Source organism: Mchenga conophoros, linkage group LG3 (genome assembly GCF_057382185.1).
Source record: "Mchenga conophoros isolate Kocher_MC1m ecotype Shallow Benthic linkage group LG3, M_conophoros_male_GT1.1, whole genome shotgun sequence".
NCBI lineage: Eukaryota > Metazoa > Chordata > Actinopteri > Cichliformes > Cichlidae > Mchenga > Mchenga conophoros.
Window position 1 is genome coordinate 58,952,032 of NC_140528.1, and position 21,604 is coordinate 58,973,635.

The following is a 21,604-nucleotide window of genomic DNA, read 5'->3' on the forward strand; positions in this document are numbered from 1 at the left end:
CCTCCCACAACAGGAAAATGATCCAAAACAAAGCTCCAAACTAGGTAAGAACTATTTCAAGAAACAGTCAGCTGGTATTCGGTCTATGTCCAGTGCAGTCACCAGATCTCAGTCCCACGGAGCTGTCGTGGGAACAGCTCGACTGTATGGTGTGTCCAGACATTTCAACTTGTGGGTGGCACTTCATGCACAGTTGGACAAATTGAACAATCCTTTGTTCACAGCTAGAGGGAGAAACCGAGAACAGCATTAGTGCGTGCTGAATGGCTCATGGCGGTGCCAGACAGCATTGGCTGATGGCTCAGATGATAGCCTTCTGCTCATCCTTCTGGTAAATCTTAGATAAAGCACATTTAAGTTGTTTTAGTCTTGCTGCAAGCCGCCTTGCAACCCACCTCTACTTCTTTTGATGCTGTCTTTAACACGTCTACATGTTAGAGAGTGTCAGATACAAATTTCCTGGGGATGCAGTTTAATCTGCTTCCTTTTTTGAAGTATCTAAAAGCCATTTTTTTTAGTTAATAAACAGGGTTTAACTTTCGCTTCCTTTAACACTGAATGGTGAACCACAGGTAGGGATTTTACTTCTGTAAACTTGTTTTGATGAGAGATGAAATGAAGTGAACATGTGATGATTACACAGGTGCAGGTGCAGCAAAATATTAGCAAAATATACAAAATATTTTTCCTTTCAAAGAAATTGGAAGTAGCCACTGTTGACACATTAACAGGTGTTTATGCATTTGTGAATCAGAAGGGGTCAAAAACACGCAGAACAGGTGTTGACTTTTTACCAACTTTCAGAGGGTTAAATGTCAAATGTCCCATTCTGATTATAATTGAACTCTTCTTCACCTTCTCTCTGTCTCAGTCGGAGTCTCCAGAGCGAGAGGAGCTTCGCTTGACTTTGAACAGCCTCAGCGCCGAGCTTCACAAGCTGGATGACATCCACTGGATCTGCCCGCTCATGCAGTGCACCGAGGAGGTGGGATGGGATGCAGTGTTTGTTTGTGTCAGAGAGAAGCCGTGGCATTATCGCAGACTAACAACCAGCAAAGTGCCACAGTGTCACTTCTGTTGCTCAGTAGCAGCCCATCTGCCTTCACTGACGACTTTCACATAGCAAAATATCCCTCACTGTGTACCCATCAATCTCTTATTTCTAGGACTCAGTGAGGAGCAGCACTAAGAGCAGCAGCAGTATGAAGCTTAAGATCATACCTAAGGGGAAGAAGGAGAGAGAGAAGCTCCACAAGCAGAAGTCCAACAGTTCTCTCTCAGGTAAAAGATCTTAGCATGTCAGCATGCTAACAGTTAAACTAGTTTGTTGACCACAGCAGGAACAAATTTATTGTGATCGTGTCCAAACATTTCGCAGTCTTGTTGCCTTTGAAATGGTTGCTTTGAAGACTGGGAGCAGGTTTGCAAGCACTCGCAGCCAGTTGTCGTCTTCGAAGCAACTTTGGTCTGTCAAGACTTGTGCGTCAACACATCAATAAGATGCTGATTAACTATAATAAATCAGCAAATCCTGTTGCCATCTCCATGCACAGAAATTCACATGAACTACTTGCGTTAAGAGTTCAGAACCTCATACGTTTAAAATAGACAGTTATACATTTCTAAAGAGTTACAAATAGTGATGCAGTTGCTTCAGGACGGCAATTTAAATGCAAAATAGCTCAGGCAGTTTGGAACCAGTCAATTGTATTCCCTATTGCAAAAATAGACTCCAGTTATTTGCAAATCTTGGCCAATCTGTTGGAGAGTGACTGCAGTCAGGAGACAGGTTGCTTCCCACCACAACTTGAGCAATAGCCTTGTGTTTGAGTGTTCGCCCAGACAAGGTTGTCAGTTGCAACTCTTGACATCTGTCATTGTCAGCAAAAATATTGAAAGCAATCATTGGGCAACGACCAGAATTTTAAATATTTATTTCCCCCAAAGTCAGAAAGAGTTTACCGTCCTATTTTCGCTGTAGTGTGACTGAGCCATTAGCTGTGTTTGTTCATTTCTTTGGGATGTGGGTTACAGCAATACAAAGACCAAGGTGTTGTCTAGACCAGGTCAGCAACCTTCAACATCAAATGAGTCATTTTAGCCCCTGCTGTCCAACAATGAGAGAAAAAGGAGCCAAACACACGGCAGGAGACGGTTTCATCTTAGAGCCGAAGGTATCGACCTGCGAAACCTCTGGCCTAAGATTAAATGAAACTTTCTGAAATTAAACTGACTGAAAAAGCTCTCTGTGTGCTGTGCAGCAACACTCATGCGTCCCTGTCCTTTATCAAGGACAAACTACAATTCCACTGAGGTTTTGCAATCAGAATACTTTATTAATCCCTAGGGAAAATATGGATTATGTAGTACTTCTTGGTTATAGTAAAAGAAAACAAATACACATATGAATAGTCATGAAAAAAAAATCTTTTCCTTGAACTTTAAATATAACTCAAAGGAAAGGTTATGTTTGTGTCAACATGCATTTTGTTGACCAAAGGCTCCTTTTCTGTCTTCTTGGGTTTAGCAGAACTAAACAGCTACTGACCTCAGCCTTTTAAACCTAGTAAGGAAAAACATAAATGAATCCATCTTTTATCTCTATTAGCTTTTCATATTAAGTGATTTGATCCTGTCCTGATTTGATCTCCTAACCCAATTCATTATAAATTGGCTGGTGTTAATACAAAGTAGAACACAAGCATATCCAAACCAAATAAAAATTGATGCACGCAGTATAGGAGTGAACAGGTCCTGTCCTGAGAGGATGATTTGAAAGACGGATACGTTTTGGGTTGTTTGGTGCAATAAATGGAAGCGTTAATCTTTTTTCACCTGGTATCTGTCGTGTATGTAAGTCACAGTGCCCACGGTGGAACTATAAAAAGGACCCTTTGACGAGGAGACGGTTCTGCATGTCTCCAGGACTTGGATCAGTTTCTTGTGGATCGGTTACAGCTATACTGAGTCAGCCATGCCATTTAGAGTTTTTCTTTTGTTTGCAGTAGTTACTCCCGCTGGGCAAACCATTTAATTGATTTTAACCACATAATCAAACTGTGCGACACTGGAACCAGACCACAAAGGATCAAGTTTGCCAAACAAACAGCAGCTAGCATTTTTCTTCAATTATACATCAGTGAGCAACAAAAAGAGAGGCGGGGGATGCTGTCATTTTTCAAGGTCCTGTTGTCCTTAACAGCAGTTTACTCCAAGAACTAAAAGAAGAGGCTTTGTCAGCTTCAGCCTGCTTTTATTTTAAAAACACACAGTTATGTGTCTTTGTAAGCAGGGTCAGGTTTTCATTGTTTTCTGTTTCGTCCACAGGAACCTGGGATATCAAAGGTGGGACCACTGAGGCAGATTCTTCAGGCAACTGAAGTCCTGTTAGAGGTGCTTTATTACCGACCCCGTTACCCTGAAAACCAGGTGTGAGGAGCGCCCCTCCTACCCTTACCTCTAATCTAATGCCCATTGGCTTGAGAGAGGTGTTTCCTCCCACTATAGGATTTATTTTATTTTACGTGGGTTGAGGGGGGGATTTTATTTTTCCTCCCCGTTTCTGTTGAATTTTTTTCCAAAGGGCCCTGGCTTTGCATCGCATTGCTTCACCACTGGCGCTCTGCTTCTGGTTTGGTAGATGTGGCCAGCAGCGAATTAAACTGAAATCAAGGCAGGCGTGGAGCAACAACGTCCTTCCTGGCTTATGTTTTTTTTTTCTTTTTTTCGTGACCAAGAAATGTGTTTACGTGGTGCTCTCCTTGCATGTTGAGTTCAGCCATATTATTTTATATGTACAATCATAAGTTGTTACAATCTTTTAACTTTAATTGTTTTATTTCGAAACTTCTTGAATCGCCTTTAGACGTTGATTAAGACTGAGTATTTATTCCGTGATGCTACTGCTATGAGAACTCCGACGCAACAAATCAACAAAATGAACAAACTGAAACATCTCGACCTTACTGTCTACTGAACTGGAGATTCTCTTATATGTTGCAAAAAATATATATATACTGAGGAATGTACTTGTGTGGACTTGTACTAACCTGTGAATAATGATGATGTTAAATGATAAATCGTATATGATTTTACAGAGGTTCTATTGTTGTGGTTTTAAAGTGGTTCTTAATAGGCTGTTGTGTGGCTTGTGTGGTCCGAGGCTATGCAGCCACGCTGCAAAAAGAAAAAAAAACTTTACTGTGAGTCATTTCATCTGGCATTCAGCCCTGTGAAAAGATCCGACTGTGGGATTTTTAAAGTACGTTCTTTTGGTTATTATTGAGGTCTAAAATGTGGCTTATGTGGGAGTTAAATATTTCTTCCCACTGTGCAGTTTTTCAGTTCTGTGAACCACTATGAGGCACAGTACCAGATGAAGTGACTCGATAAGAGCAGATATTTTTGGTAGCGTCTGGTAAATGCGTTTACAGAAGGAGGAAGCATCAAGGATGCACACAAACAAAACATTACAGCTACTCAGTGTGTTACTAATACTTTGCCATATTCATGATTGTATATGTAATATAAGAGTCAGTGGATATTTGACTTTGCCTTGTTGTGGTTAAAAGCTATTATTATTATTGTTATTAACATTACAAAATGTATATCTATTTTTTTGTATATCTTATTTTCCCAATGGTAACCTGTGAAGCTGTTCTGGCTTTGCTGCTTCCCCCTTTGACAAACTCTTTGGCCACCATGCATATAATCAAGCCAATTACTATTGTTATGTGTGTCCCCGCATGCATACTTAGCCTTCGCCTCACAGTGGATATTGCCTCATGAAAATGATTTTTTCTTTAAATGTAAATTTTTTTTTTTACGTGTTTGTTCAGACCAGCAACATTTGTGAATGTTACTTTTGTTTTAAACCAGGCTGGTTGGAGTTTAACTGAAAAGCAGGAGTTAGTTTAGCAAAAAAAAAAAAGACAAACCACTTACTTACATACTTACACCCTGCGTATTGTAAATTTTGTCAAGCCGTGTATCAATAGTGTATTATTTGAGTACCTAAATTGTTGTTCTGCTGTTTGGAAATCCCTGAAATCGAAAATTGTTCCTTCACAATACTCCAGAAACTTGTTAACTCGTTTACTGTTTGTTTTTTTCCTTCTTTTCCTACTAGCCTAAAAGTGAAATACACGATCCAACAACACGCACATAAAAAAATTAATAATAAATGTGAGGGAAATCTGTTTTGTTTGAAAAGAGAATGGCCAAATGTTGGAATATCAGAGTTTTAAACCACCAAATACTCATATCAATTACAGCATAAAAAATCCTATAATCATTTCAACCCACAAGTATTTCTGTGCAACTAGGAATTGCAGTAATATTCAAGCCGACTGGTCCTGTACATCCCTACTAGAGACGGTGGCAATGGATCCGATAATTGCTACTCAAACAGTTGTTAAGCAATCAAATCCAACTTTTGGCAGGATTTGACATCTTCCTTTATACATCTTTTTTCAGAAGCAAAGCTAAATTTGTAAATAATAATAATAATAAAACATTCCTCTTGCCTAGCAAAAAAGTAAATTTCATAAAATTTTTGCTATCAGCATATAATAAAGAACATTCACTAGCTAACCTTTACCTAAGTTTTAATGTTACAGTACAAGTTAGCTATACTTTTTTTTCTTTACACTCACATTTTCACATTTATTGGCCTGAACTACACCATGAGACATAGTTACTGCCAAGTGTTTGATTGTCAGAATGTAAGAAGTAAGAAAATTAAAACAAAATGAAATACTAGCTAGTTTTAGCTAATACTAGCTTTTCAAGCTAGCAATATGACGCAGTGGTTGTTAGATGTTTTTTCATAAGAAGCCTACATAATCTTAATTTATAACTAAACTGCTTTGAAAACTAGAAAAGGGACAGAAACGTACATTCACAATCTCACTTTGACTCAGGTCTGTTAAAATAAAGTTGTTTGTGCATCAGCTTTGCTTCATTTACACAGAAGTGCTCGGTTGTTGAGTTCGGACATCATTTTCCACATTTATCAAACTAATCCTTTACCAGACAGAATAAGTGTGAGGCGTTGTAGATGTAGGATTGTGCTACTGTATCCATAGTGTGCCAGCTTACGCTCTACACCTTAGAGGCTTTCGTGGTGTTGTGCCAAGTTTGTACTTTTGTGGGTTATGAGACATACAATAACGTGCGCGTGATTGAGCGATGGCGCTCACATGCACTTGAGATGCAGGAGTTGTTGTATGTCATATATTTCAAAGTTTACTGTATCTTGCCTTGCACTTTATCAAGAGGTTAACTTGATTGGGGGGTAATCACGTGTACGTGTGTGTGTGTGTACGCTAAGATTTCACGTGTTTACAGGGTTGTTTTTTTTTAATCGATGAATGAAATCTTTATTTATGAAAAATGTATACGGACATAAGTGTTTCGATAAAGTGTGATATATGTAACCTATCACAAAAAAATATGAATATATGGAGCTGTATACACAAATGTTTATTACATTCGTGGCGGTACAATTACTCCAACAGCAGCTCGACACCATTTGACACCAATGTTATTCGTGATTGTGTCATTCTACTATCACAGCGATGTCATCTAAACATCCTTAGCCCAATTGGTACGCTATCCCAAAGAAGAAGGAAAAAAAAGAAAAAAGTAATACTAATTTCAAACCAAAGTTATTTAAAATGTAATCCAGTGTTATTTACAAACTACTAACACAAAGAAGTTGTTCAGCTTGTGTTGAGCCTTTTTTTTTGGGGGGGGGGGGGGGGGGTTGAAATTTTTGTGTATAGTTTTTGATTTGGTTTGTGTTGTGCTGAAAATTACTGCAAAGATGTTGGGGAACATAATATATGGAAGCCATTTTGGGACAAGTAATTGCTTATTTATTGCTCTTTTAATTAAATATCTCCTAGTTTTGTTTTTTCTTTTATAGGGTTTGTTTTTTTTTTTTAATTTTCTGATGTCGCAAACTGAAACTCTTCCCAAGGAGTTACGTGAAGCTGAAAAGAAAAATGCTAGCAAAGGAACTTAAATGAATCCACAGATTACAAACACTGCCATGTTTGTGCAACAGTATTCCATAGATGACATTTGTGAACGCACCCCTGATTCTGAGCAGCCTATATATTGAGACAGTGCTGGAAGCCAGACTAGATGTTGCACGACCTTGTACGTTGCGAGGTGTTTTATTGTGTTATCATGTGCAGTTTGTAACAAAGACAAAGTCAGTGCAACCCTCTGGAGATTAAATGAATTATTGAAGTGTGAATCTTGTGTGTTGTTTTATTTAGTAACTGTGTGATTTGTGGTGCTCTTGCGCCTTCGAGTGTTTTTATTCCAGGTTGACAAAAGAGTCAAGGCCTCAGCGTGCTTTAATCAAAGTAGGTCACAACTAAAGGTAAAGACTTAAATAGTATTTTCACTATTGTCTACCCACTTAACTTTTAGGCACTGTCTCATTGCTTGATTTTTCTCTTTGATTTTTCTATGTATATTTTTACACTTGATAAATCACTTTGATGTCTGTGAATAGTTAAAATTATCTTTTAGTTTTTGGAGCAGATTCTTAATTTCTGTAGCATTTTTTTAATAGCCTTTTTCTTACAATAACATGCTTCTGCAGCACAAAGGAGGGAGCTAATCGTAGCTTCTGCAGATTTATCCACTGCACATCTGGGACGTGAATCTCTCGTTTCACCACATCCCCAAGCTGCTCCATTTTATTAGGATCTGGATCTATGGAGGCCATATCTCAATCTAAGTGAACAGTGAACGTAGCTTTGTAAGGTGATGTGTTACCGTGCTGGAACAAGTTCCAGAAGTTTTGGTCATAAAGGAATCGGCATAGTCAACAACAAGACACAGGTAAGACTGTGTTGTTTAGATAACATCCTCTAATAGTACACCAACACCACAGCAGCCTTATAGAAGCCGGGATGGAGTGATGCTTTCTTGTTGTAGTAAAACTGGGGACTCATCAGACGAGGCAACATTTTTCTTATACTGTCCAATTTTAGCAAGCCGGCGTGAAATGTTGTTTCAGTTTCCTGCTCTTAGGTGACAGAAGTAACTCCGACTTCTGGGACTTCTCCAACAAACTCCCGCATCAAGGAGGCATTTTCACTCACAAAACTACCCCTGATATTTTCTCGCCTTGTTTACTAGCCACGCTTGCTCTAAACAATTAGCCCACATGCTGTATGTTCTTTGTTTGGCTGTAGTAAAGCCAGTCGGTGAGTAATACTGTGTAGGCTGCTCTCACAGATGTACAATAGGCTTATAGTAATGAAAACAAAGTGTGGAAATACAATTTAAGTATGACTCATGAACTAAAGTCTGACCTAAACTGTTTTATTTACAGCACCAGTGGATTAGCTAATTATTCATTACAGGCTTTTGAAAAAAAAATCATTAATCTTTCTGCTTAAAGCCCAGGGGACTTGTGATGGATATCAAGTCTTTATAACATTGATCCAGCTATTTATCTGTATGAATGTAGCCAACAGTGGTGAAATGCTACCAGTCGGTACACATACAAAATGAAACAACACCCCCCACAAATGTAAAAGTAGAAACTGACATAGAAAACTTAATTTCTTCTATTGAAGGTACAGTTTTGTCTTTACATCATGTTTTCCATATCGTGGTCATTTAAACACGTCTCATTGGGGTTTGTAGTGAGTAATTATTATTTCAGAAGTAAATATGTCCTATGTTATAAAAATCTCTTTTGATTTTCTATTTCTAAACCACAAAGAAATCTGACGTTTCTCACTCTAGCTCTGGCATGTCTTCATATCCTTCCTCTTCCTCCTGCCTCCTCTGCTCTTCTAGCTTCTTCCTCTCCTCCTCCACCTTCATCCGCTCCTCCAATGCCGTCTTCATCTCCTCCTCCACCTCCTTCCTCTTTAACTTCTGCCTCTCCTCCTCCTCGTTCTTCTTTTGATTTTCGTCCTTCTCTGCCTTTTTATTCTTGGGCGTGTCATAGGCCCACTCCTCGTCCGAGTCACTGATGTCGTCATCATCGATGTCCCAGTCGGGCTGGTACGACTCGTTGGATTCGATGAACGGGTCGTCTGCGGGCTCGGGCTCAGGTTTGTAGTTCGGGTCCTCCAGTTTGCCCCAAGCCACTTGGTCGGCCTTGCGGAGGTTTATCTCCAGTTTAGATGGGACCATATTGACCGAGCTGTGCTTTACGTTGATCACCTGCAGGTAAGAGAAATTCAAACTTTGGATGGACAACATTCAAGCGCAATCTAGTTTAAATGTGTTCATCAGAAACGTGTGAACTGATAACTAACTAACCACGGGATAAGCTAATGATTATGATCACGGTTATATTTTTAAGAAAATCTAGTTGCAACTGATTTACTTATTTCTAAACTTCAGATTATGTTTAGGTGTTCACAGCACTCCACTGCTGAGGAAAGGTCCATCCAGCGTAGTTAGTCGGACACAAAGTCTTTATCTACCTCTTTCTCTCCTAAATACTTTTTTCCAACCACAGCCAGCAAAACCTGCCAAACAAGAGTCGGGCGCTTTGTGTGCTCACCATCCTCAAACCTCAGTCCATTCACTGATCTTTGAACATGAGCTCAAATGTTCCAAGTGTAAGTGGGAAAGGCGATTCCCAGCAGACAGCAGATACTTACCCCCCAGAGGTGGAACTCTTTCTTGAAAATCTTATTGTTCTCAAACTGGATTTGACACGAGAGCTAAAGAGAGGACAGAAGACAGAGAAACGGTGTAGGTCTTATTGCATAAATGGCTAAATATACAAATCTGTTAATGAAAAAAAATCTTGAGTTAGACCATGATTATTAGTAGGCTACTGGGTATAAAATTAAAATAGCACTTCTTAGTAAAATTAGTAAAAAGCTTGAAGACGCTTGGCTTGTCTGTCCTTTTCTATGGTTTCGACTTCCGTAATCAAAGGTAGAGTACAACCCTGTCCACATCTAACAGTTCAGTTATTGGACATCGCTTTTTTGCTCACAGTCGGTCAATGCACGTTTACACTACTCTCCCGAGAACCCCTTCGTGGTCACTTTGGTCGCCTGAGAGAAGTTTATCGGTAATGGTTATTTCACCCTATGTCGCCACATGTCGCTGAGTTTCATTGACTTTCGATGCTCTCTGGTTGCTACGGTGTTGCTAATATTTTTGTTTTTTTATTTATTATTAGCAAAGTTAACTTCATGTATGCTCAGTATGACCTGAAACTGGCGATTGAGCTCATACAGTCACCAGGCTGCCACTGTGCAGCATACAAGGACCAATCAAATTTCTTTTGCTAACAATGAAGGACTTCAAGAAGTTGCAGCAATCAAGTTGTCATGGTGATTCTGAGGGTGGCTGCGTTCACTCGCAGACAGATTGGTGACAGTTTGCAGTGAATGTGAGTCAGTCTGTTAATGAGTGCAACTTTTCTATGACGCATCTCTTTGACCTACGGACGTTAAAGCGCTGATGTACAAAAGTAATTTAGTAAAACCTGTTACATAAATGCAGTCACTCTAATACACAACATACACATTGCCATCTTATTGTGGTTGATAAATTATCTACATGTGCATCATAGACCCTCTTAAAAATCACTACAATCTCAGAAAGTGTTACAGGATTGTCATAAATGACTCATTTTTGGACCTCAACAGGAAGTTGAGCTAAATCTCATTAACACCTGTTACTGTGCTGAATCCTGATTTGTTAACAGTTAATTAAACCACAAATTATTAGAATAAGCTGCTTATTAATGAGGTTGTCTCATTGCAAAGTCATACTAGATCCAACCACATACGCTGTGCGTTGTCTGTTTCATTAAACTCACCACCGTCCGGTTGGCCTCTATGCTGGAAAACTCTGGGTTTGCGTTCTTGGCGTAAATGGTCACGACGACGCTGTTGCCAGTCTGATGCCAGTCATAGCGACACGCCACCTTCTTCTTGTCCTGCAAACACACACGTGAACCCACACACACCGGTGAGCTGCACAGCCAGACTGCTGCGAGACCGAGGAGCGACTCGAAGGCTGATAATCATAGTTATCAAATCTAAATCAAAACATCCCAATGAAAGAAAGAAACCTTTTTATTCCTGCCCTGGTTTGAGTGGTTGGATTGCTTTAGCGCTCTTCAAGGACATTTGAATTTGTGGTAAACATGATTTGTTTGACTTGAAGTTTGACTTGTTTTTTGTCTGCACTCACAGATAAATCTTCCCACTCAAGTCTTTGTTTTATAGTGATCAAAAGGACGAACAAGTGAACTGTGCACGCAAAAATAGGTCACTTTAAAGCTTTTTTTGATGTTGTTGTCAGCCCTTGGGATCTGTTTTCCTTTTTCTCTGCAAACTTTGATCCGATCCCCGGTGTCCCACCAGCAGTTTCTCTAGTACATTCTCCAGGTGGTGCATGTACCTGCTTTGGGACCCAGCGGTGTTTCCCCATGGTGCAGCCCTTCTGGTCCAGGAAGGCGTTGAAGTCTGTTGTCTTGATGCAGCAGCAACTCCAGTACTTGTACCTAAACAACAACAAAAAAAGAAAATACAAAGAAATGGTCACAGTTTGTAAGAAACAAGCCGTGTCATCCTGGAGACAACAACAACCCTACGTGATCCCCATGAAATGAGACTAATTCAGGTTTTGTTAGGAAGCTCCCCAGCAGTAGAAAGCCCAGCGTTACACTTAATGTGATTTAAAAGCAGCGCTTGCAGTTTATTTACTCTTAAAGTCTGTTTGTAATGTTGCAGATTTGCTTTAATTACCAATCTTTAATTAACTCTCTTATCTCGACGTGTTTATGTTTCTTGCTTTGCGTGCACGGCCTTCAGTTTTGTTTTGTTTGCGTCCCTCCTTTGTAGAAGTCAGCTAATTGTTGTTTTTGATACGAGCTATGCAAATAAAGAATGTAATTACGGTTTTGTTACAGTGGATTAGACTTGTTTTTGTTAAAAAAGAAAAAAAATCTCCAGTAAACAAGTGGCAGGGTAGAGTTTTTGTTCTTACCCCTCGTGGAAGACGGGAGCTCCAGGATGGTGGGTGCAGACCTCCATGTTGGTCTGTGGTCCTTGGTAGACCTAAACACAGAAACATAGCACACAATGCAAAGACCATCGGATCAGTTATGGGGACGTTTGATAATATTAAAGATTTAGGCATAAAAGATTAAGTTTTTCTTCCATTTTTAACAGGGCGATGTCATATTTTCTGTCCAATAAGCGGCGTTCAGCCATATTTAATTGTAAAGGCAAAGAAGGGTGAAGTGAAAGGATAGCTCCCTTTTATGTCAGCACTGTTTGTTAAATATAAAGCAATTAAAGTTAAGGTCATCAGTTCGTTCGTGAATCATAGTACCTTCATAAATAAACATCAATCCTATCCTCAGTCCTTTGATGGGAAGAACTTCAGGAACAGAGTTCATTTCATCAACAACCTTTTTTGTTTTTGGAGGAAAACAGTATAGTGATACAAACAACAAAACGGTGACTAAATAAAAATGAGTACACAAGGAAATCTTCATCTGCCTTATGACAATCAAAGTAGGCGAGTAGTAGCTTCGATTTCTGTCCTTTCAGTGACGTTGTTGGCTCGATTTCATTCAAGACTGGTCTGTTGGTCCTCCTAAATTTATAAACTCAGTCTTCTCACCACATCTCAAAAATACTGATGATTTAGTGACTGCGCTGTTTTCTTATAGTTCAACTATAGGTGACCATGAAGGAAATCAAACTGTACGTAAGCCTTCTTTTCTTGTCCTTAGATTTCTAAGATATTATCCGATGATTTCATCGTTGCCTTGATGTGGCTCATACGTTTTATTGATCCTAGCAGGTTAAAGTTCATGATCATTTCTATATCATTGCCTTCTATGTCGAAGGTGGCACCAGTGTAGTTTTTAGTTCAGGACTTATTTAAATTAACACTTATTAAATATTAATTAAGGTTCGATCATGTGATCAAACTGAATTACAAATGTGGATTGCACAACACTGGACAGTATATTTCTTCATTTCCATTTAATACTTGTACAGCTGCTGTTATTGTGTATATATATTTATATTTCTTATACATTCTTATATATTTCTATACTGTGTATTTGTGTATTTTGTTGTACAGTTATTTTATTTTCAACTTTAATTTATATATTTTATTTTATTCCTTCCTATTTAAATTTACCCTTTTTAATTTTCATATTTATTTCCTCTCATTCATAGCCTTTTCTTTTTTCTTTAGGTCACGAGCAGTTGTGTAAGCATTTCACTGCATATCGTACTGTGTATGACTGTGTACGTGACAAATAAAATTTGAATTTGAATGGGTTTAAAATCCAAAAATAATTTGAAAGTAAAACTAAAGACTTAAAAAAAAAAATCACCTGTGAACGTGAAAGCTTGGTGTGGTTTGTGAACTGTGATGTTTTACTGTATTTAAGAGGGTTAAAGGTCAAAATGATGTGAAAACACAGAAGCGATGTGTGTGTCACCACTCAATTCTCAGTTTCTCCACTCACTGCCTCCATCTTTGGTGACTGATAGTGATGTTGCACTCTCAACCCCTGGGTAAACACTTTTGATCACAAGTCAAGTGGTGGAAGGTAACCAGTCTCCAAACACTTGCAATCACGCTCAGAGAGACTGGTTAAGGTTTACGAATAACTACCATCCAATTTATAAATGCAGACAGATCACCAGCATGTTGCCATCAGTCTGAGTGGTCTTTCTGCAGTAGGTGACTGGATTCAGCTGGCTGCCAACTGGTTATATTCCAGTTTACGGTCAAGACTGCCGAGCACCGATGTCATCTGGCAGTTAAATCTCCATCCTGCTGCAGCTATTTACAAATTTGTGTTTCAGATCTGTGAGGTTCTGTCCACACTCTGGATTCAAGTATGAATTTCTGTGTATGCAGATGGCAACAAATTAGCCATTTTCACTCATTTATCACAGTTAATTGCCTGATTATCACAAACAGGTTGCATGTAATTGCCAACCTGATAACTGATTACAGACCGACTCCGTCTTATTGCACTTTTATCATCGTCTTGACGCACAATTATTTTCAAGCAGAGTATTTATAGTTTTGTGCTCAGGAGTACAGTAGCAATCCCATATATCCTTATATTTTTATGCTGCAAAAAGAAAAGAAAACATTAAAGTAGGTAGAAGCCTTGCATTCACTAGTCCATTAAAAACGAAAAAGCAATCACTGGGCAAACAGCGCCCCCGATACCTGTAGCATACTGTAGTTATAAGGAAGCAGCATTTTTCATAGAGTTCTAGTAAATATGAAAAGTCAGTCAACTGTTTGGAGGCTTTACTTTTGTGTGTTTTCTCTACATTTGAGGAAACAAAGAGCTGCTACAGTTAGTACCAGCTGATATGTGTTGTTGCCTGCTTTGTGCACTAGATGGCGCCCTTAATAAACTTTACAGAGGCTGAAGCAGAGGCTTGATGGCCTGAACTCAAACGAAAGCGCATCAGTGAGGCTGCGTTACTGCCTGGGTGCATCTGCGGGGGCCGGGTCAAGTTATTACAAAGCTCCAACGCCGCTCCACTATGTCGTGTAATAAATGGTTAAGAAAGCTGCCACATGTGTGTATTATGATGACTACTTTAGTGTGAGTCTTTTAAAAGTTGTTAAGTCTCAGCTTTAAGTAGTAAGTAAGTAAAATTTATTTATATAGCGCTTTTCACAGATGAAAATCACAAAGTGCTTTACAACACAGGAAATGGAAATATAAAAACAATACAACAGTAAATAAAACAATGTAAAACAATAAAACTATAAAAACAGCATAAGAAGAAATTAATCAAATGCTTTTCTAAATAAAAATGTCTTCAGCTGTTTCTTAAAAGAATCAGTGGAGTCCGTGCAGCGAAGAGACAGTGGGAGAGAATTCCCCAACCGTGGTGCCACAGTCTGAAAGGACTGATAAGCTCAGATTCAGGCATTAAATCACACAAATGACAAAAAGACACTCACTGTTTTGCATCCTGCGTTTTTGCAGCGGGTCCCGCAAATAACAGCCTGACTCTCTGTTGGAAAAAACAAAAACAGAGATAAGACACTAACAAGTCCAAGTTTTATTCTAACAGAGCAGTGAGAGTGCACGCAGCTTTGATGTATTGATTTGTGCTGTACTGAGATCAAATTATTCTCAGTGTGCAGACATTTTTTCCCCTCTTTTTCAGAAACGTGCGATAAAACTGGAAGTGTGCAGCACATACTTAGAAAAAAACTACACTTGTCATTTGACGTGAAGCTTACACAGCTGCTGCTGAGGTGGTGGAGGGCGGTGAGAGACTGCATTCCTGATATTTTTTCATTGTATCACTCTGATCTGGAGTAAGAGTGAGACACGTGCACTCCTGGATCCACGATAAACCCGCCTTACCGGCTCATTCTGACTTTAATTGAATCTGAAAAGTTTACTTTTCCCTAAATGAGAAACACCTGCTAGTGTAGCATCAATATTTCAAACTGTTTCCAATACACGTCGACTCGTCTTTCACAGATATCGATTTGACTGCGGCGCCTCGCTTACTTTGCCTCGTTTAAAGATTTACGCACCCGATTTCAGAAAAGTCTCAATGCAGAGCTGATTGTTTTGAAGAAAGTTTATTTAAGTGACTTTGAGGTTTTTCCCACACTAACATCTCTAGAGTTTAGAGAGAATGATGTGAAAGAGAAAATCCAGGGAAAAGCAATTCACAGGGAGAAAATGTCTTGTTGACACCTGAGCAGAAAGATCAGTCGACTCAAATAACCACACTCGTCACAAGCAAACTATGCAGAAGAGCATCTCTGAACGCACAACACGCTGAACCTCGAAGCAGAAGACCACGCCAACTATCTGCTGCTGTCAAGTTAATATGGACCAAAGTCTCTGAGAAGTTTCCAGCAGCTTGTCGAATCTGTTCCAGGAAGAGTTAAAGAAGCTGTGAAGGCAACCCAGCAATAACGAGGTGTACATTTAAGTACTGAGCTCAGAAAAAAGGTCAGACTTCAGACTGCTTATGGGTCTGTATCACATCAGTCAGGACGGACATCCCTAACATAGCTTCAGAAGCCCCGCCCACCCCTTCTGTTTGTGAAGGAGGTTGGCTCAAAGCAGGAAGCACAGGGATTATTTTGAACTGTGAATCATGCAAAGCTGCTCTATCAGAGTTCAAAAAGTTAAAGTTTCATTTCTCTGTACCACCCCTGAAGAAACAACACTGTAAACCAGGGGTGGGGAACTCCAGGCCTCAAGGGCCGGTGTGACTCGGACCCGGCCTTTTCTGTCTACGTGGGCTGGGCCCTTCAAAGACCGGCCCACGCAGCGCTAGCTCAGTAGGTAGAGTTGTTGCCGCATGATCGGAAGGTCAGTGGTTCAAATCCACTGCACGGCTACCCTGAGGTACCCCTGAGCAAGGTACCATCCCTACACACTGCTCCCTCTGCAGAGGAGTAATTTCCCTATGGGCACTAACACATACACATTACACACATTACACATTAGAGGGCCGGAAGTTCGAGGCTGTGAAATGGGACAGTCTAGGCTTCAGATTCCAGGCCTCTGGAGAACTTCAAGACATGTTGAGGAGGTAATGTAGCCTAAATCAATTGTGTTGGATGAAGGACACATCTAAAACCTGCAGGACACCGGCCTGTGAGGCCTGGAGTAAACGTTTGTTGTGATTCTTTTAAACGGTGAGCGTTTGTGTACCTTTCTTCTCGTTCTCTCCTCTCTTGCTGATGTCCAGTTTCTCCAGCGCCTGAGCCAGCGACGCCAACACCTTCTGGGGAAGTTTGGTCATGGGCTCGTCTGAACTGTGCACGCGCAGAGAAATGAACACACACACACGTTACAACAGAGAAATGAACACACACATACACAAGCATGAGCAGACTGACACACAAGAGTTACGCAGTGAATAATTTATTCCAGCCGTAACCTCACGGTGACCCCCGTGACCTCCCCCCCCCCCCCATGACTTCGCTGCACAGATAAAGCAAACAGGGACAAACACACAACGTGACAAACTCCAGCGATCACACGCGCATCAGAAAAAGGTGGATGCTGATATAAATGAGAGCTGACTGCAGATCTCAAACACACACCTGGGTCTCTCCTTCTGCAGCATCTCTGCAGATTTGGGGCCCTGATAGATTATCTCTCGGCCTTCGGCGTGTTTAATCTCGCCCTTATCCGACGACACCTCGGGCCTCAGAGGCTCCTGGGGTTTCACGTCGCTGTGGCGCCCGCGGGTACAGCCCTGCGTTCAAAACCACACGGGTCACTTCAGTCATGCTCAGGTAACGAAGCTCTGGATGAGATTCCAGATCCCACATACCTGATGATACCTTTCGTGCTCCTGTGACAGCTTCAGTTTTTCGGTTCTTATTGGTTTGTTGCTTTGTTAAATACAAGTCATTTAAGCTCACACCAGTGACTCCAACCTCGCTCATCTTGGCAGAAAAACATCAAACATGCAAAATGTACTTTTTTGCTCTTACAGTGCAGAACTGATGATACTGATACAGACTGTGTAAGTATTTGGTAACAGCTGAAACAATGTACACAATATTTTTGTACTCACGTTTTTGTTTTCATTGATTGTTTCTGTCACAAAAATGTAAAAGATTCAGGTAATTAACCAAACTAACTTGAAATTTTGAGATAAGTCGATATTTTGAGATGATAACCTGAAATTGTAACTTGCGGAGCGCAAAACTTTGAGGGGCAGACACGAGCTTCCATACGTTAAAGACCAATTAAATATATTGTGTACATGCAACTATTACCAGCAAATAAAAGTTCAGTCTTCGCTCTGTCTGGAAGAATTATTTGTGTATTTATTTTATGTATTTACCTTTTTCAGTGGCTAAATCAACCTCCCATATTGGTTTTTACATCTTTGTGTACGCTCTTCATCTTTAAATGCCATCTGCATGTCCTGGGCTGAAGATGAAACATCCTGATAACTGGGCAGCAAATTTTCAACATAAAACAAACATAGATTTCCCGCTAATTAAGCCTTCACTCATCATTCAGAGCTAACCTCTCCGTCCTGCATGATTAAGCTCATTTTAATGGTTGAAAAAGTATCATACTTCATTACAACACTGGGGTTTTAGTTGGTTTAAAATAAATGTTGGAAATGCCCGACACTAACTCTCATTAGGTTTCACTCCACTGCTTTTGCTGCCACCTGATTAAACATTCATCAAAAGAGCTCCATGTTTTCTCCTAATTTATTCCCTGTTTTTTTGGTACTTTCACCATGACAAACACTTCTGGAGCGTGGACCCTGAGCTTGTATTACCTTGATGGAGAGAAACTCAGAGAAGTCTGTCGTCCTTTTCCTACAGCAGGACCAGCCCTGGAGACACAAACAAGCAAACATGTGATTAGTGTTGAGTTTTATTCTCCCACTCGAGTCAGACTCTAAGAGGAGAGTTTACCTTCAGTGCATCGTGGAAGACGGGGGCTCCCGGGTGGAAGAGGCAGGAATCTTTTAGAGTGGAGATAAAGACAACATGAGTCTGCATATAGACACTCACTGAGACCCCAGCTGCTCACAGGGTCACTGCAGTGTGGAGGTGCCGTGTGTCCCTTATAAGGAAGGAAGATGGCCGTCTCTCTCAGCCACGCTGTCTCAGACTAGACCGTCTCTCTCACACGGACACAACTTCTACTTGATGTCACGCAAACCAGCGCGTGATCAGTCAATCTGTCACGATCACAGGTTCACACACTGTTCATGTTTAGTGCACACAATCTGAATTTGAATCGAGTCCCAAAACATTACATTAAAGTAAAACTATTCATGGGTGCTCCCTTTCAAAATAAAAGTGCAGAGCTCCTTTTAAAGGTGGCTGAAAATTTAGACGTCATCATCATCATGAAGGAAATTCTGTTTCTTCGGACAACCTACAAGTGTCATCTCACACCCAGTTTTCTTCCACTTCAGCTCCAGGTCTTTGATAACAGGATGACTCAGAGTCGCAGGTTTAAAGTAAAGGAGCAGACACATGCAGGAGGATCTTACCATCCTTGTTCTTGTCGGGGTCAAACTTCTGCCCACAGCCTTTGTTGTAGCACAGCAGAGCCATGTTGGCCTCGTGGACTGCGATGTCTTCTTCTTCACTGTACAGTCTGCACTCGTTCGCTTGCGTTTAGATATGTTCCTTCACACCGGCCGTGTCTCCAGGTCTTAATGCCTCGGTCGGGTCTCCAGAAGTTTCTCCAGCCAGGCAGAAAGGAGAGATCCAGAAGGACTCGTCGCCTTGTGGAGAAGTGAGAGATAGAGAGGGGGGTCTCCGTCTCTCTCTGGTTCAGGCCTGGCTGAATGAAAGATAAAAATAGCAGCTCACCTCCCTCCTACCCCCACGCCCCTCTCGCAATTTACAGCTGTCAAAACTTATCTGGGGGTGGGGGCTGACATTCCTCCCGGTGAGTGTCGGCTGTCACAAACAGGCCTGCCGCGGCCCGGCAGCAGCCACAATAGGACTGACAACTCCTGGATTTCCTGTCACTCTGTGCGCTGGATCCACTGCAGAGACGGCAAACCAGTGCTCGAGACGCTGACAGACATTTTAATTCCACCCTGTGCTGAAACTTCCTCAGCGCTTTTAAGGTGATTGTGTTCCACATGTGACACTGAGTTAATAACTGGTCTTCAGGGAAGATTGTCCACAACACTTTGGAGCCCGCCTAGTTCAGGGACCCCTAAACTCATGTGACACGAAGCCATAGGAAGGGAATACTTAATCCCAGTGTGTCCCAGCACCATGCCACTTCTTTTGTGTATATTTGTACCTCCACAAGACTACAAGACCAAAGCACAGCGATTTAGGCGAACTTATAGTGGGCTTTCATTCGTATAACATTTTGAAACTGGGTTTTTTTTTTTTAACGTGCTAAAGATATCAAGAGATGCCATCATGAATGGAAGTGCAGAGGATTTACAACAAAGTGCAAACCACTGGTTACACTCAGGAACAGGAAGTCCAGACAGATGAAACAAACTTGTTTCCAGTGCGCCACATCACCCGTCAAACATGGTGGAGGTGTTGTTATGGCATTGGCACATATGCGAGCCAGTAAAAGCAGGTCTTGAGTACTCAGTGACGATGTGACTGCTGACAGAAGCAGCAGGGATGAAGTCTCTGCACACCTCACTCAAGCAACTCATGAGTTTCTCAAGATAAAGAAAGAAAACTACTCCAAATCAGTCACCTGCTCTCCAACCAACAGAGCAGCTTTTTAGTTACTAACCACAGGCGGAGAGACCCACAACCAACCAGCAGTTAAAGGTCTGTTAGATCATCTCAGTGGAGGAAATGCAGCATCTGTCGATGTTCCCGAGTTTTAGAGTTCGGGCTGTGATTGATTGCAAAAGATTTTCATCCAACTATTAAAAACAATCCTTGTGTTTAAAATGAGTTTGTTTGTACAATGACTTTAATTAAAGTCGGCACTTCAATCACATCCCGACTACAACAAACTGTCCTGATACTTATGGACCTAACTGCATCCGTGTGGCAGCACAGCCTGCTCTCACATCTCCCTGACAGGACAGTTAATTCAGCTCAGGCTAACACGGTGCAGAAAGGCATTTATTTATATGCCGGCCTTTTGTAGTTTGCTCCTAAAATATCTTTCATCCCGGGCACACTGAGAAACTGCTAGCGACTCCAGGCGACAATAAATTATTCACTCGAGACAAAACACTGCTGTTTGTCAGGCACAGGACTTTTTAAGTGATTTATTTCCTACAAAGAATCAGGAATAAGAAAAAACAAAAAACCCTGAAATATGACCCAGTGTATCAGCGGCAGCATCAGCGAGCAGCCCTCGATGTGATTGTGGAACAAATGTGTACAAACGCTTTCATTATTCAGGGCTCAGCGGGAGTCGGGAGGTGGGAACACGTTGCCAAATCCCTCGCTGTGGGAGCGTTGATATCATGGCAGACAATGGCGGAGCAAATCAGAGGCGTTTCACGCTAACGTGTAGCAACAAGAAGAGATTAGAGGTATAGACTGTAATCAGATGTAAACAAAAAAAACAACAACTATAGGAACTGGAGAGGAGCAGAGGCTGGAGGTTTCCCACGGTGTGGGGATCTTTTGAGGCTTTACTCAAGTTTGTTTGCATCTTTTCAGTGAGCTTTAAGCATAAACGTAGATTTACCAGAATAATGAAGGCGTTTATTGTCGTAAATGACATTTATACGGTGTGGTAAATGTTTTCTCAGAGGAGTTGGGTACATAATAAAAGAATGCTGAGGAGGCAATGTGAACTAAAGGGAAGAGTTTAAACGAATGCATTGCAGATACGCAGTGACGCGAGGATGCTGCAGGCTGAAAACAGAAGGTTTAACTGCATTGTGGCTGGTTAGCAGGATTCAGCGGTGTAGAACAAAGAAGAGGATAAACATCTTTTAAAGGTGATCATGTGGCTCAAACTAACAGTTCATTTACTGACACTTAATAAACCCACTCTGACGTCCCCCAGCGTTTATAGGCTGTGTTTTTTTACCCATCTCATACTTGAAGGGAAACACTGGGTTTTCTGCACAGGGTGCTGGTAAAGTTATCCAGACAGCAGGCCATACTGACC

At 40.9% G+C, this 21,604-nt stretch overlaps 2 protein-coding genes across 5 annotated transcripts in view; one reads left to right on the plus strand and one right to left on the minus strand.

The window, feature by feature from the left end:
- LOC146579753 (diacylglycerol kinase delta) overlaps positions 1–6,616 on the plus strand; it is a 99,352-nt gene extending 92,736 nt beyond the window's left edge. For all 4 annotated transcript variants that reach the window (XM_085264636.1, XM_085264644.1, XM_085264651.1 and 1 more), the window contains 3 exons: positions 872–985; positions 1,167–1,281; positions 3,328–6,616. In XM_085264636.1, the coding sequence (XP_085120762.1) occupies positions 872–985; positions 1,167–1,281; positions 3,328–3,380 (282 nt within the window). In that variant the 3' untranslated portion in view covers positions 3,381–6,616. The remainder of the gene's footprint in view (positions 1–871; positions 986–1,166; positions 1,282–3,327) is intronic.
- Positions 6,617–6,757: 141 nt separating this feature from the next.
- LOC146579754 (cysteine and histidine-rich domain-containing protein 1) lies at positions 6,758–19,315 on the minus strand. The gene is made up of 11 exons (XM_085264674.1): positions 19,029–19,315; positions 18,442–18,491; positions 18,303–18,359; positions 17,098–17,252; positions 16,703–16,806; positions 14,977–15,029; positions 12,001–12,071; positions 11,413–11,515; positions 10,826–10,945; positions 9,648–9,710; positions 6,758–9,201 (listed from the first exon to the last, which is right to left on the minus strand). Exons 1-11 carry the CDS (start codon positions 19,090–19,092, stop codon positions 8,767–8,769), a joined length of 1,275 nt encoding a protein of 424 aa, XP_085120800.1. The 5' UTR covers positions 19,093–19,315; the 3' UTR covers positions 6,758–8,766.
- Positions 19,316–21,604: the final 2,289 nt, after the last annotated feature.

Coding starts and splice junctions, on each gene's coding strand:
- LOC146579754 (XM_085264674.1), bottom strand. CDS start 19,092: ATGGCTCTGCTGTGCTACAACAAAGGCTGTGGGCAGAAGTTTGACCCC. Junction 18,492..19,028: donor CCCCGACAAGAACAAGGATG/GTAAGATCCTCC, acceptor CCACTCTAAAAG/ATTCCTGCCTCTTCCACCCG. Junction 18,360..18,441: donor TCTTCCACGATGCACTGAAG/GTAAACTCTCCT, acceptor TTGTGTCTCCAG/GGCTGGTCCTGCTGTAGGAA.